At 64.5% G+C, this 15,985-nt stretch overlaps 1 protein-coding gene across 3 annotated transcripts; it reads right to left on the bottom strand.

The window, feature by feature from the left end:
- Nucleotides 1-2,013: 2,013 nt before the first annotated feature.
- Nucleotides 2,014-15,335, bottom strand: KLF15 (KLF transcription factor 15). Of its 3 annotated transcripts, none has more exons than XM_060160948.1 (3): nt 15,220-15,335; nt 9,947-11,047; nt 2,014-3,132 (listed from the first exon to the last, which is right to left on the bottom strand). In XM_060160948.1, exons 2-3 carry the CDS (start codon nt 11,020-11,022, stop codon nt 2,970-2,972), a joined length of 1,239 nt encoding a protein of 412 aa, XP_060016931.1. In that variant the 5' UTR covers nt 11,023-11,047; nt 15,220-15,335; the 3' UTR covers nt 2,014-2,969. The 3 variants fall into 3 exon arrangements, with proteins under 3 accessions (XP_060016931.1, XP_060016932.1, XP_060016930.1); XM_060160949.1 differs by lacking the exon at nt 15,220-15,335 and adding an exon at nt 12,271-14,773; XM_060160947.1 differs by lacking the exon at nt 15,220-15,335 and having other exon boundaries at nt 9,947-12,262.
- Nucleotides 15,336-15,985: the final 650 nt, after the last annotated feature.

Here is a 15,985-nt window from a genome sequence, read left to right as displayed (position 1 = left end):
AGCCCACGCTGCCTGGCACGGTTTCCGGAGATGTGCCTCCCCGGCCTCTGCCCGCCGTGCGGGATGGCCCCATGCAGGGCCGGGCGGTGCCGGGCTGCTCAGGCTGGCTCTCTGCTCCGCAACCTTCCAGATTCCTATTACGAACTGTTGTGAGCACACTGGGCCTGCAGGCCAAGAAAAACACTCCTCTTCCGGCCACACAAGTCACAAAGGGTGACAAAGGTGGTGGCGGGGGTCTCCCAGAGGTGGCCAAGCCAGGCGCCTCCACAGCGCTCTGGACTCTGTGGCGCTGCCAGGGGCCACGGCACAGGACAACCGAGGCCCGGCTCCCGGCCCTCCGTCCGGCCAAGGCTCAGGCTCGCGCCCTGGAAAGGGTCTTCGCGGCTGTTCTGTCAGCAGCAGGCTGCCACCTGGGGCTGTCACGCCCGTTCTGCGGGGTCAAGAGGCTCAAGAAACTCCCCCAGAGGGTGGGCGAGGATCAAGAGGGGGTCCTCGTCACCACCGTCCCTCCCCTCCGCGCCCCCGGCCAGCGCAGACGCCCAGGGGGGTCTGGAGCCCAGGCAGAGGGCGATGGCTACACCACCCGGCACACACGGCCAGCATGGCTTCGGCCCGGACAGAGGGCCAGCCGGGGGGCCGCGGCTCTGAGTGGGTGGCTGTTGGGGACAGACACCGAGAGCAGGTGAGCGGTGTCCCGGGTCAGCGCCCAGCCCCACACATCTGCGTGCTCACGGGCTCCTCCAGTGTGACCATCCCGGTGGCCCGTGTCCCTCTTATCTAGGCTCCACTGCTTCCTTATGGATGAAGAAAGCTCTACGTTAACGCACCTGGAAATCAATGCCTCACTTCCCCAGAGCATGTTAGGCCACAGAGAGTGCGTCTGGTCAGGGTCAGAGGGCAGAGGTCACAAGGCCGAGTCCTTTCCCCAGGACCAGGGCCAGTCGGGATGGGGTGCCCATTCTCAGATGCCCTGTGCTGTGCTGGGCACACCTGCCGGCTGCACCGACAGGAAAGACAGCTGTAGCGAGAGGTTCCCAGGTCAGCGGGGACGGTGGCCTCCACCTCAGTAATGCACAGAGTACCCGTGCAGACATGCACACGTACACACGCACACGCCTCGCTCCACCTCGCTCCACCTCGCTCCACCGCTGCAAACCCACGGAGCTTCGTCACCTGCTCCAGGTCCGAGGGTGTCACTGAGAGCCCCCTGCCCGACGTGCCTCAGGCCCCGGGAAAGGACGGCCTCCACGTCGTGTGGACAGAGAACTGGGCAGCCCTCTCGCTGCGGTGCCCAATGCGGCTGCCCTGCCCCTCCTTGCTAGCTCTCGGCCCCTCCTTGCTCTCTGGTCCCCGACGGCCCTGCTCCCAGCCCGCCAGGGCGTGCAGATGGGTCCAGGCCTCAACCTCATCTCCCCAGAGCTCGGAGCAGCTGGGCTGCGTCGAGGCGGCAGCCTAACCCCATGCACTGGCCATGCCCCCCTCCACGCGCCCCCCCACCTCCAGCGTCTGCCTCTGCCTGGTCAAGACTCCTAATCGGTTGAGAATCGCAAGTGGACATGACGTGCCATCTCCTGGAGGGGTTCGAGGGGGGAAACGGTCTGCTCCACACCCCCGCCACGGTGCACACGATAAGTGCATGATACATGCTCCATGCACTGCATACAAGGTGGGAAGTACCAAGCCAGGGTCTCAGACAGGAACTCGGGAGCGGTGGCCCTGTGCGCTGGACCTGGCCTGCCGTCTCTTCCCACAGTGATGCTGGGATGGGGCGGCCGTGGGTCTGTGGAAGGGAGGCAGCCCTCCAGGAAACCAGAATGAGCAGAGACCCAGCCCATGGTGTGGAAGTGGGGCTGTGGGGACCCTGCACTGCTGGACCAGGGGCTGGACACCCAAGCAGCCTTTGTATCCCTGCGGGTACACACCACGGTCCCCTGAGCGCTGCGGATGCCGACACGGAGACTCAGCCCCCAAATCACGCCCGTTCCTGGCAGAGCAGAGGGGAGCAGCACACGAATGCCACAGTTATCAAGGTCTTTTTTCTTTTTATTGGCAAAGTAAATATATTTTTATGAAGGACCAAAGAAAATATATATAATTGTAACATATGTACACCAGCTTTATAGATTTTATTTCAAATTTACACAATGTTGACATGTTATTAAAAGATTTTCTGTAGATGCACCTCTGTACATTTTATTTACATACATTCATAGGATGTGAAATAAACCTCTCAGAACAAGCTAGTTCATTTGATATTAATTTCTAGACAAAATAAGGAATGCGTTTCTAAATCAGGGTTTTGGGAGGCTCTATCTAGCTCTTCCACACGCAATGCAGCGGCTCCCCTCTCCTCTTGAAGGTGACCCTGGAGGCTGCCGTCTGGATTTGTCTGGAAACAGGATGAGGGGCTGAGCCACACCGGTACCGTCGCCCTGGGGCAGACCCGCATCTGTCCGTCTGCCCTGCACACTTAACTCAAGCACATGCACTGCCACCTCGCTGAGAGGGGCTTGTCACCCAATCCCACATCCACCCGGAGGCCAGGTCCTGCACCCCAGAGCTCCCCACCGTAGCCTCCAGGGGTCAGGCCAAGGGAGGCATCTTGGACAAAGCCACGCTCACACTCCATTGCAGCCCCGGACGTCTGGCCTACTTCCTTCTTCCCAGCACGGCTCCCTCCGGGAACTGACATTTCGAAACTGCACACGTCTTCGGCCCCAGCAATCGAGTGCTAGCCCTGGCCCAGGCGGGGAGCCCAGCGGGAGAGCGGCCGGGCCGCAGGAAGGCACTAGGGCCCCCAGGCCGCCTCCGGGCCCCCCCAGGCGGGGGCGGGTGGAGGCCTGGGTCCGCATCCCCGGGCTCCAAAAGGTGGCCTGGAAGACGACAAGTCCCTCTGAAGGAGGCCAATAACTTGTTGCTACAAAGTACCGGGAGGGGCAGGTGGTCAGGCGGCTCCGGCCCGGTCAGGGTCAGGGCCGAGGCGCACGGCTGCTGCGGGGGAAGCGGTGCACCTTGACGTGCTTGGACAGGTGGTCGCTGCGCGCGAACTTCTTCTCGCACACGGGGCACTGGTAGGGCTTCACGCCCGAGTGCGAGCGCCGGTGCCGGGACAGCTCGTCCGAGCGCGAGAACCTGTGGGACAGGGCGGTGAGCGGCCGCACCACTGCAGCCCCCGGGCCGGAGCGCTCGGGGTCCGCTGGGAGGGTTGCTGTCCCCCCCTCCCCAGCTGCCCCTCCGGCCCCCCCAGGGAGGCGAGAGCAGCCGACAGCAGGCCTGTGCCCGTGCTGGGGCCTGAGGGCCGCTGGTGACCCCACAGGCCCCCGACTGCAGGTGCACCTCAAGCCCCCCTTACACCAGAACTTGGGGCTCCTGTGAGTGTCCGCACGGGCAGCCCTCCCCCGCGAGAGGAGACAGGCCCGGGGACGAGGCCCCTGCCCAGCCCTGCAGGGAGCTCCCAGCTCCTCTGTCGCTTCCGCCACGGAAGAGGAAGGGCCCTCAGACTTGGCCCCCACGACCCCTGGACCCTACTTTCCTAAAAGCTGGGCCCCCTGAGATGTCCCCAAGCAAAACCGCACCCCTGCGAGGCGTTCCTGAGGGTTTAAATGGTTCCCCTGCAGCCTCCCTATTGTGGCCCCCACCAGCGTGGGAGCCCAGAGGCCGCTGGGGAGAAGCAGCTGCTAGGGGACCCGAGCTGACCACAGGGCTTAGCTGTCGTCACTGACTTCAGGCACTCCAGGCTCTCCCCACTCCCGACCCTGGGCCAGGCAGTGAGACCCTACCCTCCCTACACACGCTCTCCTCCTCTGTGCTCTGCCTACACGACCTGCCCTTGGCCTCTCTCACCCCGGGACATATGCACGTACTGTTGTACTGTTCCCTGTCTGGAATGCTCTTCCCTCCGACCCATCCCTTAGAGCTCAGCTCAAATGTCACTTCCTCAGGAAAGCCCTCCAGGACTGCATCCCATCCTCAGCTCCCATGGCACTGGGCACTTCTCTTTCCTGGCCCTGGCCACTGTTGCAACTTCAGTTTTCAACTTTTTGATGAATATCAGTCTGTGCCACTAGACCGTCAGCTCCACGAGGAAAGACATGCACGCCATGGCCGGCCCAGTGCTAGTGCATGGTAGGTGTCCAGTACGTGCATTTATGCGAAAGAGCGGACACGGCGGCGCCCTTGGGAGGAGAGAAGCTGTCAGACAGTCAGTCCTCTCCTGCCCCAGAACACACATGCACACGATGCACACTGCGCACACATACATGCCACACGTATGCACACCACGAACACACGTGCATGCACTCACACGTGTGCACACCACAAAGATGGAACACGTGCACACGTAAGGACATGTGAACAGGAGCACCCGGCCCAACAGCCCTGTCCGTGGGCCACGCGCGAGGTAGGCGACGTGGCGGCCTGGAGCCGCTGTCCCCCGCCCAGCCCAGGCCGGGGCTGGCGGCCCACCTCAGGCCTGACCCTGTGTGTGGAAGCCTTGGTCCCACAGCCTGCTGAGGGCCAGGACGGTCCAGCAGCACAAGCCCAGGGAAGGCTCAGGTGGAGGGCAGGAGGGCCTCAGCACCAGATGGGGAGCCCGGCCCGGCGTCCCTCAGCCCCTCCGGCGCCAGGGTCCTGCCCCACGGCGCGACGCGGCCAGGCTTCTGTGCTTGGAGGCTGGCGCTCCACCTCCCATCCCAGGGAGCCAACCGGGGCAGGCAGAGAGCAGTGCTCTCGGCTACCTTTGCCAATAAGGAACTGGCCCGTCTGCCAGGTGAGGAAACTGAGGCTCAGAGCGATGAGTCCCTGATCCAGGGTCACCAGTGACAGAGCAGCCGAAGCCAGAGCGAAGGTCCTGCACGGCACCCTGCCTGCCCTGCTCCCCGCAGAAGGCCTGGCCTCCTCCACAGAGCCGCACCAGGCGGCGTGTGCCACTGCAGCCCCGTGCAGGCGGGGAGCGGCATCAAGGCTCCTGGCCGTCAGGGCCCGGGCCACCTGCCCCCAGCGGAGCCAGGCCTGCCCCAGGCGAAGGCTCCAACAACGCACCCTCCCGGCCAGGGAGCCGGGACCGGCCTCCCTGGACCGACGCCAGCACAGCGAGGGCTCGAAGGGGACGAGGGGCTTGCTGGGGTCCCAGAGCCGGTGGGGTGGCCAGATGGCTCAGGCCCCCCCACCCCAACGGTGAGCCTGCGTGGCCCTGAGCAAACTCGCCACCTGTCCTGGGCCTCAGAGTCCGTCCTCTCCCGTCCAGTGAGGTCCTTGGGATTCCTGCCCACCTCCCAGGACTTGTCTCAGAGGCCAAAGTGGTGACACAACGGCCACAGCGGCCTCTCATCAGGGGGGTGCTTGGGAGGGGCAGGTAGCCGAGGGACATCCAGGCCTGAGAAGAGCTGTTCCCAGACACACACCCCCTCCTCTCCCTGTAGCACAGGGGCCCTGAGAAGCCCCCCGCCGCACCCCCCCACCACTTTCTCCCATATGGCAGCCGTCACGGGAAGGGGCCAGGGGGGCAGGAAGCTCTGCTACCTACTGCCTGGACCACCCGGGCACGTCACCAAGCTCTCTGAGGCTGCTCCTCCTGGACACAGGGAGGGGCAGACTGGCCGCAAGGACCGCGAGGGTGCAGAGGCCAGGAGCGCGGAGGGCGATCGCTTGACGGCTGTGAGCTGGGCCCTCTTGAGTCACGACCATGATCGGTGCTGCTGGGGTGCAGGCCAAGGAAGCGCAGGGGTCCAGAGGACGCTCCGGAGCCGCCCCTCCGTCAGCCAGGAAGCCACCGCTGTGCACGGTCAGGCTAACGGTGCCCCAGGGTCATGCAGTGCGCGACCCGCCCGACAGCACTCGGGCTCTGCGACTGCAGGGAAGGGTCGTGGCAGCGGGGCCGCAGCTTCGGATGCTGTCCCTGGCTCTGCAGCCTCAGCCTGCCAGCCTCCTTCTGGGCCCTCCCGCCACGTGGGACTGCTGGACGTCGTTAGTATCCCTATTAGCTGCGGCAGGAGAGCACTCTCTGCGGATGAACAGGACTTCCCGCTGCACGGAACTGCGTCCAGGAGTGAAGCAAGGAAATCTCTGGGAAGGTGGCAAACAGCTCTTCCTGGACGGTGAGATCCAAATAGGGACAGTCTGGCCCCAGCCCCTTCCAGGGCGCCGGAACCAGGCCACTACGGGGAAAGAAGAGGGCGTACTGGGCTCAGGACCAGACACCGCAGGAAGGGGCGGTTGGTGACCTGGGCCAGTGATGACCTTGGGGGACGCCATTCACGGCCCAAAGGTGTGCAGGGCAGGGCACAGGACACGACGCCACGGCCAGAACCAGCCCCAGAGGAGGAAGGGTCAACTGCTCGCCAAGACCACCAGGAAGAAGGGAGGGGTCTGGGGGCGGTGAGCTCCCCACACGGAGGGCAGGCCTGGCTCAGGGCGAGGTCCACCCCCCACTGGAGGTGTGGAGGGGGCTGCAGAGACATCCTGAGGCTACAGGCGGGCTGAGGGCCTGGCTCTGCCACGTACCAGCTGTGTGACAGTGGACAACTTCCTGAACCGCTCTGGCCGCAATTTCCCCCTCTCTAAAATGGGACGACAGGCTGATGCCTACTCGTGGCCTTGCAGCACGTCAGGAGCTTTTGTTTCGCTGTTGTCACCCCTCCGCTCTGTTCTCCCGGCCCATACGCTGAGGCCTGGCAGCTGACAGCCTTGGGGAAGAGATGACTGACATTAGGTGCCCAGGGGGAGGGAGAGGGCCTGGGGCTGCATGTGGGAGAACTGTGCTGGCCACAGCGTGGGTGGGTCGTGCTCTGTCCCGGCGGGCACATGACTTGATCATTCTGGGCTTCAGCGTCCCCCTGTGTAAAATGTGATGGTGCCGACACATCACGGGGCTGTTGGGAGGCCTCAAAGAGCCCGTGACATGGGAAGGACAAAGCCAGAACCATCGCAAGACTGACGACAGCTACCACTGAAGGAGACCCCCGGAGACACGGGGCACAGAGAGGGCCGAGCACGCCTGCGCTGCGGAGGGGAGGCTGGCGAGCAGACCGTGTGCCCGTGGGCCAGAATGAGGAGTTTGGACAGGAATCTGAGTGTACCAAAGTAGGCCTAAAGGCCAGAGTAGGTAATGAGCCCCCCGTGGAAGGAAGTATGCAAGCAAGTATGGGGATTTGTGGAGGGAATTCCAGCTCTGAGAGTCTTAGAACAGTGCCTGGCATTCCGTGAGTGCTTGTGAGCTGGTGACTGTCATGTTATCCCCTGTCCTGTCCCGACGGAGCTGCCCCAAAGCCCATCTATCCTCCCACCCAACTGCTGGAAGGACTCCCTCCACCTCTGTCCCTCAGCTGGAGGCTATGAGCATATTTAAGGGACACTCACGTCACGTGCACATTCCCAGGGGTTCAGGATCCCTGAAGACCAACCGGGGAGAAACAGCCCTTCCAAGGGGCGGGCGCCCTCAGCTTCCGGCCAGGCAGTGCGTCTGCCACATGTGACACCATGAAGGCCAGACCCAGACCTGGGAGAAGCTCCAGGAGTGGCTGACGGCAGGGACGGCTCCCAGGGGGGTCCGGGGAGATCTCACTGTGCCAGGCACCCACCATGCCTGCCCCTGCCGAGGGGGTCCTGGGCAAGACCCGTGCAAGGGCTCAGACAGTGGCAGAGCTGAGTCCCCACCATACAGCTCCTCCCATGGGGAACTCAGCCCCTCTGAGGCCACCGTGCCGGGGCTGAGTCCGCCCCCCTGTAAAGCACTGTGGGCTGAGTGTCCCGTCTGCTCTCTGGGGCAGCCCAGAAGGGCACAGGTCCTCTCCTCCTGGGGAAGCGGGCTGGCGGGTGGCCTTGACCAAGACCACACCTTCCCGCCCTGCGGCTCCACCCAGCCTCACTCTGAGCGGAGGGGCCCCTTCCTAACAGTCAGCAGTGGCCGGGGACGGTGGCCGGGAACGTGAGGCTGCCCCACGTCTCCACAGCCTAGCCCCGCCACGAGGAGAACGCAGGCCGAGCCCTGAGTCTTGGGTGCCTCTGACCCGGAGTGCCGCCCCCGTGGAAGCCGGGCCAAGCCCCTTCCGGGTCCTTCTCACACCCTGACCTCGTATGAGAGCGACCGCACAACGCCTGGGAAGGGGCGCTGCTGTGCACCCCTGCACGCACAGCCCTGGCAGACAGTGGCAGGGAGCAAGTCCTCACTTTCCAGATGGGAGACGGAGGCTCGCCCAGGGGACCACTGGAGGGCAACGGTGGGAGCGGCAGATCGGGGCTGGGGCTCCGACCTTCGCCACCAGCTGCCCCACCCCAGGCGTCAGGACGCCCTCTCCTGCAGCTGAGCCCCTGCACGGCCCCGAGTCTGACCACTGAACACGGCACCCCGCCAGCCCACAGGCCCCACAAGCTGCCCCGTAAGTACACCCGGCCGGGAGGCGGGAGGCCCGCGGGGCTGGGGCTCTGGAAGAAGCCCTCAGGTCTGTGGGCGCCTTTGGAAAAGCCCCTTCTCTGGCCAGCTCAGCACTCCATGGCGAGGGGCCGCCAGCATCACATCCAACACTCAGGTCACAGCTCCCAGCCACGCCACAGCCTTGGCCAGCCGGGACTCTGCGGCCAGCACCTCTGCCCAGGGGGCCAACTCTCAGATGAGATCCCAGCAGGAAACAAAAGCTGCAAACTGTCCCCCGTGTGCTGCGTGCACCCACGCACACACACGCCCAGGGTACAAACGTGCCACGCGCACACGCACCATCACATTTGGTCACGCAGCAGAGACCCACGTGGAGACGGCAAGGTGCACACACGAGCCCGCACACACAGCCACACGCCCCTCGTGAGGTCCGGTTCTGCACACGGAAGAGTGTGCCTGTTGTTACACGCACACACACGCGCGCACACACACACACACACACACACGGAAGCTGCACCAGTCAAGACCCAGACTGTGCTGGCAGCACACGCACCTCCTGGGCAAGCCAGCTTCCTGCAGGGAGGGTGTCCTAAACAGGGGAGAGCCGCCGGGGGCACCCCTGAGCGTGTTGGCTCCCGACCTGCTGCCTGAGCTTCAGGAAAAGGTGGACGTGCCCTCCGAGAAGGTGGGCCCCCCGGGGGCCTGGGGGAGAGCCACAAGGGTGCCGCCCAGCTCGGCCTCCCATGGGCTGGGGAACCCTGGGCAAGCCCCCACCCCCACCCCTTGGAGAGCCGGTTCCCCCCACGGTGCCGCCCCCACCCCCACCCCTTGGAGAGCCGGTTCCCCCACGGTGCCGCCCCCACCCCCACCCCTTGGAGAGCCGGTTCCCCCACGGTGCCGCCCCCACCCCCACCCCTTGGAGAGCCGGTTCCCCCCCACGGTGCCACAGAGTCGAGAGCCTGGAAGGAGTCTCCCGCCCATGGTGCAGCACCCCTAGTCTGGTCCTCGCTCTCCCTTGGCCTTTCTGGCTTCCCAAACCCACCGCCAGGTACCCCGTGCGGAGCACAGCCTAGGTGCCCCAGGACCCCGTAAAGACAGCTGGCGCCTCTGGTCGGGCTGTGACTTCTCTAATCTGATGCCTGGCTTCAAGTCCCTTCTGCAAAGTGGCGCGCCCTTGGGCAAGTTACTTAGCTGCTCTGTGCCTCTGCTTACTCAGCCGTAAAGGAGAGTAAGGGTGGTACTTACCCTTGGGGGCACCCCGAGGCACGAGGAGCGGTGCACACGGCTGCAGCCGCCCTGCACTATTCTGAGCTGCCCCGTCACTACCATGAGAGCCCTTCTGTGTGGCCCAGCCCCTCTCCTCCAGCAAGGGCGCAGCCTTACCTGGTCACCGCGAGACTGCAGGCCAGGGATCTGGAGGCACCAGAAAACCTCTGGGCGGTGTGCCATCTCTGGCCCTGCCCCTGCCCACCCCTCTCTCCCCTTCCTAAGCAGCCTTATCTAAGGGTGGGGAGTGTGGCCTCGGCAGCACAGCCGGGAGCGTGGAGACGCCCGGCCTGCCGCCGCCATACTGACCTCCAGCCGCAGCCCGGCCAGGTGCAGGCGAAGGGCTTCTCCCCCGTGTGCCGGCGCAGGTGGGCCTTGAGGTGGCTGCTTTTGGTGTACATCTTGCTGCAGCCGGGGAAAGTACACTTGTGCATTTTGATGAGTTCTGCCGCCGGGTTCTTGGGGAACTTCTGGCCCATGAGGAGGCCGGCGGAGCCGGGCCCCAGGGGTCCCGACCCAATGGGCTTGGCGGCGATGGGCACAGGGGCGATGCGCACGAACTTGGAGGGCAGGTTCAAGCTGGAGGAGGGCACCGCCTGGGGCACCAGCGTGAAGGTTTGCCCCTGGATGTTGACCAGGAGCTGGGCCACCTTGACGCTCTCAGCGGCCTGCCCGGGGGAGACGGGCTCGGCGCCAGATTCCTGCTTCACCTGCACCGGCTGGATCTGCAGCAGCACGGGGATGGGGCCGTCGGGGGCGGGACCCCCACCCGCGCTCTGGCTGCCGCCCACACCGGCTCCCGGCGGGGGGGCACAGCGCTCTCTCCCACTGGCCCCAGGATGGAGGTAGCTCCTGTGTGGCCCGGCGGAGAGCTGGCCGCGGGCCTCCAAGTCCTTGCTGTTGCTTTCTGGGGCCTCCTTCACCCCTGGCTCCATGTTCTCCTCCAGAAACTCTTCGATCTCCTCCAGGGTGGGCTGGAAGGGCCTCGGGACGTCATCGGGGTCTCCCACAGGAAACTCGGGGAAGGAGAAATGCTCCCCCTTCACAGGTGCCGGTGCTTTCCGCCAGGTCCCCCAGGCCATGGGGCCGCCGTTGGCCCCAGCGCTGCCACCACCGCCGCCGCCGCCCAGCGTGGCCTGGGACAGCAGGAAGTCCAAGATGCTGTCCTGGCCCTCGGCCCCGGGGCCGCCGCCGTAGCAGGAGCAAAGGGCTTGCGAGTCAGGGCTGGCACAGGAACAGAGGCTGGAGGCGTCACTGTCGTCCTCCGAGAGGGGCGAGGGCAGCATGTGGTATGCCCGTCCGTCGGCCAGCCTGTCACCCAGGTAACCAACGGGGTACTTCAGCGACGAGAAGGTCTCGTCCACTGGAAGCAAGTGGTCCACCATGCTGGCCTAGCCGTGCCGGGGGCGGCTGCGGAGAGGAAGGAGGAGGCCCAGTCAGGAGGGCAGCGCGCTCACCCGCCACCTTGGGGGCGCCTGACCCCACTCTGTGGCCGGCCACAGCCGCCCACTGCCGAACGTCTGGGTCCTGCGTCCATCCTGGCTCACGGGAGAACTCTGTCTGCAAGAGTGTTTTCTGAAATTGCACCACCTGTTTGCAAAAGTGCTCTCCAAGCCCATTGCACAACCCGGCTCTTGTGGTTGCACAGAGATTTTCCAGAACAATTCTGGGAAGGAACATGCGTGTGTCTGCAAGTGACTGGGTGTGAGTGCACGGGAGGGAGAGGGTGAGCGTGTGAGGAGGCCCTCGGCACCCCGAACAGCCAGGTGGCACCCCCGTCCAGCTGAGCAGAGTCACTGCCATCCCAAGGACAACCGACCTCAGCCTCATTCTTGCAGAATCACTGGAGGGGGCAGGAGAATGGCCACCTGCCCTCTGACCCCGTGCTGCTGCAGCCTGGGCAGGGTTTCCAGATTAAGCAAATAAAAATAAAGGCCACCCAGTTAAACCTGAAACTCAGATTCTAAAGAATGAGCAACTTTTTTTTTTTTTTGCTGTACGCAGGCCTCTCACTGTTGTGGCCTCTCCCGTTGCGGAGCACAGGCTCCGGACGCGCAGGCTCAGCGGCCATGGCTCATGGGCCCAGCCGCTCCGCGGCATGTGGGATCCTCCCGGACCAGGGCACGAACCCGTGTCCCCTGCATCGGCAGGCGGACTCTCAACCACTGCGCCACCAGGGAAGCCCTGAACAACTTTTAATATGTGTGTCCAAACGTTAGATGGGGCAGGCTTATATTAAAGAATTATTTCATCTGAGAGGCAAATATAACTGGGCAGTTTGTATTTTAATCAGGCAAGTCTAGTTGGAGGCAAAAAATTAGACGCCCTCACGGGCTGTTTCCCCATCTGAAGGGGGACAGCCCCCCACCCTCCAGTTCTTGGACCCCTCCTGTCTCAGCTGCCTGCTCTGTGAATCAGGGAAGGCAGGGACAGGCCTTCACAAAACGCTCTCAACGGGGCCGGCACCTTCCCCGGGGCTTTCCTAGCGGTGCAAGGGCCAGGCCCTGTGGCGGTAGCCCGAGGGAGCAAAAGGCACCCAGGTCCCAGAGCCCAGCTATTATCTCCTTTGACTTCACAACTGCCTGCTGCATGGAAAATAAGACCCCTTGGGCTGCACCCCGTGGATCACTCACCACCTCAGGAAGGCCCAGCTCACGCCCGTCTCCCTACTGGACCAGGGGCTCCATGAGGGCAGGCTGGGCCGTCGGGTCGCAGCTGTGTCCCCAGCTCCTGGTGAGGCAGCTGGTGCCCAGGAGGGGCTCAGAGAACGTCAGCAGAGAGGAGAGGGGGAAGCTGAAGGCCATGCTGGGTCCGGTGTCCAAGGAGAGTCAACAGTGTCTGGCTGTGACAGGGCCACCTCTGCGGACCTTTGTCCCCACCCAGTGACCATAGCGGGGTGTTTGCTGAGGTTGAGGAAAGGGTGTTCTGCACCCAAAGCCAGAGAGTCTCTGCTGCCTGGCATCACGTCTGTACCCACCCCCTTGCTTTGTCGCGAGCACCAGTCCTGCACCTGGCACCCAGCACTGCCCAATGGTCAACAGGCCCAACCAGGGGCAGGGACCTCCCAGAGCCAGGTCACCATTAGTGACCTTGGGCAAGGCCTCGCTCTCCCAAACCTCATTTTCCCATCTGTTCCATGCTCTGATGACCATGTCCAGGAAGCTAAGGCAAGGTGACAAGTTTGCACCCAGGGCAGTTTTGCAGGAGAACGTTTGGCCTTTTGGTTTTAAATATTCAGCTAAGCATTTAAAACTGGGAGTTTAAAAACATACACTATTCACCAAATCGGGTGCTGAGAAGGAATGAAAATGCCAGATAATGTGAAGAACAGAGTCCACACTCAGCCTGAGACCCCCCTGTCCCCTGTCGCCCACGCTGAGCTCCTGCCTCTGCAACTTACCAGCTGTGTGACCTTGGGCAGGTGGCACAACCTCTCTGTGCCATGTTTTGGATGGGGATCCTGCCAACTGTGCCTAGTTCCTGGGTTTTTGTACCACCAATGAGCTAACACACGCTGAGCACTCACTACGGGGGCAGGCGTCCATGCAGATGCCCGTCAGGACTAGCCTTCAGGGTTAGCCTCAGTGGGTGAGTATGTGGTCTTTCCGCCCCTCTGCTGTGATGCTTAGGAATCCGGGGACTCCAGCCTTCCTGGAACCAGGACTGAGGCGGTAAGGGGCAGATTGGGCCGTGTTCCTGCCCTTGGAACTCTCCCCTGAAATGTGATCACTAACTGAATATTCCATGATATTAAGGAATTACAGTTAATATTTTTAACTGTGATGATGTATTGGGGTTGCTACACACTTTTCAAAGGACGCCTTACATTTTAGAGATATAAACTGAGGTATTCACAGATTAAATGATACCAAAGAAATAGAGGGGGAAATAAATAAGTAGAGTAGGGCGGGGTAGGAGGAAACTTATAGATTCCCAAGGAAATGGGACCCAATCTCGTCCCAGCAGCCCAGCACCTGGACCCTGCCCATCCGCCCCAGACCTCAGCTCCACCTGCCCCGCTCGCACTGGCTGTGCCCCAAGCTCACCAGCTTCATGGCCTCAGGCCAGGGCCCTGGCTGTTTCCCCTCCGTGGACCCCTCTTCCCCAGCACTCTAGGAGGGAGTACCTTATTTAAATCTCAGCTCATAAGTCACTCCCCGTGGGACCTCCCTGATCACCCTCGGTTACACCACCCCACATCGCAGTCTTCCTAACAGTCGCCACTGCCTGAAACTATCTTAGTTATGTATTTGTGTACCTCATTTTCTGTCTACCTCCCCACCAGAATATAAGCCGTTCTGACCGTTACCCCAGAGTCTGAAACAGGACCTGGCAGAACTTTGCTGACTGAGTGAAAGGGCTGGGGCCGGGGTGGGGAAGCAGCAGCAGACCGCCTGGGTCCTAACGCAGGACTCATCGGCCTGGGTGGACGCAGGCACTGAGAGCCCAGTAGGGGCTGCGGGGTGCCGGGCGCCGGCCCTGAAACACAGCAGCACGTGGCACGGCGAGAGACGCAGGCTGCGTGCAGGGGGAGGGACGCCCTGTTCCGGACTCCGCCCCTCCCCGGCCCGGCCAGGCCTGCTGTTTATCCTCCCGGGGACACAGCGGCTGCAGGAACAACATGTAATTGATAACAAGCCCAGCGCCGGCCAAGGGCCTTCCATTGGGTCAGCGTGAAAATCACGGGGGCGGCGGGCGGGGGCCGCCCTTCAAAATAAGAGTCTCCACTCCCGCGCCGCCCCGCAGGCCCCAAAGTCGCGAGCCCAGCGTCCTCGCACCTGTGGGGCGGCGGGGCTCCCCACGAGCCACCCGGCCCTTGAGGGGAAGTGATTTCAGGGGCTCAGGCACTTGGGGATTTTGTCACCCGGGCCAGAAAACAGCGGGGGTGGGGGGAGGTCCACAGGGGGCCGACCGAGGGGAGAGAGAGCGAGCGGACCGCTGCGGCGAGCGGGGTGGCTTCCCCGCTCCGCTAACCGCGCGGGGGTGCGAGTTCCTGCCGTGTGACTGCGTGTGCGGGCCGTGGTGAGAGCCGGGAGGGGCGTCCGCGACACGCTCGCGCGTGGAGCCGCGTGGTGTCCCCGCGTGAGTGGGAACGTGTGTGGGAAAGGGGGGCAGGGGGAGCCTGGGGCGCCGCCCGCGGGGCACCGAGCCCTCGGCCCGCGCCCCCTCCCGCGGGCCGGCTGCGGTGACCGACAGTAACCCCTCCGCCCCTCCTCGCCGCGCGCCCGCCCGCCCGCCCGCCCGCAGGCCCCGTCGCGCCCGCCATATGGGAGGCCGGCCCGCGAGACGCGCACGGACACGCGGGGCCAGGCGCCTAGGCAGCGGACCAGCCGCGCGGGGAAAGTGCCGGTGGGCACGTGGGGTCGCTGACCCACCAGCCTGTCCGCCCCCGGCCCCGCGCGGGGCTACCCCGCTCCTCCGACATTTCCTCCGACGCTCACGCGGAGCCTGGGACAGCCGTGCGGGCGCCCGGCCTGGCGTGCAGAGGCCCGCCCGCGCCCCCCGAGCTCCCCTGCGCCCCGCCAGCCCCCTGCGCGCCAGGCCCGGTCCACTCGCGTCCGTCCTCGCCGCGCCGCTCCCACCTGAACTCGGCGCACGGCCGGCCGGCGGCCAGGCCCGGCGGTCCCGGGGCCCTGCGGGCTGCGCTGGGGGCGGCGGCCGCGCGTCCTGCACTTGTTCTTGGTCGCCCCGGCCCGCGTCGCTGCGGCGGAGCCCCCGCCGCCGCCGCCCGCTCGGCGCTCACTCCCGGGCTCACGTGACGCGGCGGGCGCCGCGAAGGCTCGCAGGAGGCTCGGCCCCGGGCGCGCGCCCCATTGGCCAGCGCCGCGCGTCACGCGCCCCGGCCCCGCCCCCTCCGGCCCCCTCCCTTCGCAGTGGACTCGCGGCGGCCGTGGTGTCCGTTCCCGAGGCTCTAGCCCAGGTGAGAACGTGGGGCTCCGAGAAGGGCCCACGCGGGGTGGGCGCCGCGGGGCAGCCCCGGCCCGACCCGCTCTCCCCGGCTCCCACCTGCAACCCCGAGCGGGCCAACAGGTAAAGCCAGGACTTGTCGGGGACGCTGCTGGAGAGATGCGGGCGGGTGTCCGGCCAGGTGAGCCTCCCGCTCCCTCGGGAGAGCGCGCTCGCTGGAGTCCGCAGCAGCCCCTCGGGGACAGGAAGCACGAGGCGCAGAGTGAGCGGCCCAGGAGACACGTGAGCTGTGGGTGCCGCTCACCCAGCGCGCCTTTTAACCACACCTGTCGGATCCTCAGGCAACATTCTACAGATGAAGAGAAGGACTCTGAGGCCGTGGTCCTCCCAGCACACAGCTGGTAAGCAGGGAGGAGGAGTGAGCAAGCCCGTCCGTCTGCC

The sequence above is a fragment of the Lagenorhynchus albirostris genome, chromosome 10 (genome assembly GCF_949774975.1).
Source record: "Lagenorhynchus albirostris chromosome 10, mLagAlb1.1, whole genome shotgun sequence".
Lineage (NCBI taxonomy): Eukaryota > Metazoa > Chordata > Mammalia > Artiodactyla > Delphinidae > Lagenorhynchus > Lagenorhynchus albirostris.
Note: the sequence above shows the minus strand (reverse complement) of the source record. Positions and strands in the feature narration are given on the sequence as shown.

Excerpts from the sequence above, each read along its gene's own strand:
- KLF15 (XM_060160948.1), bottom strand. The coding sequence starts at position 11,022 with ATGGTGGACCACTTGCTTCCAGTGGACGAGACCTTCTCGTCGCTGAAG. Across the intron at positions 3,133-9,946 it reads TGGCCGGGCTGCGGCTGGAG|GTTCTCGCGCTCGGACGAGC; the intron begins GTCAGTATGGCG and ends CCTGTCCCACAG.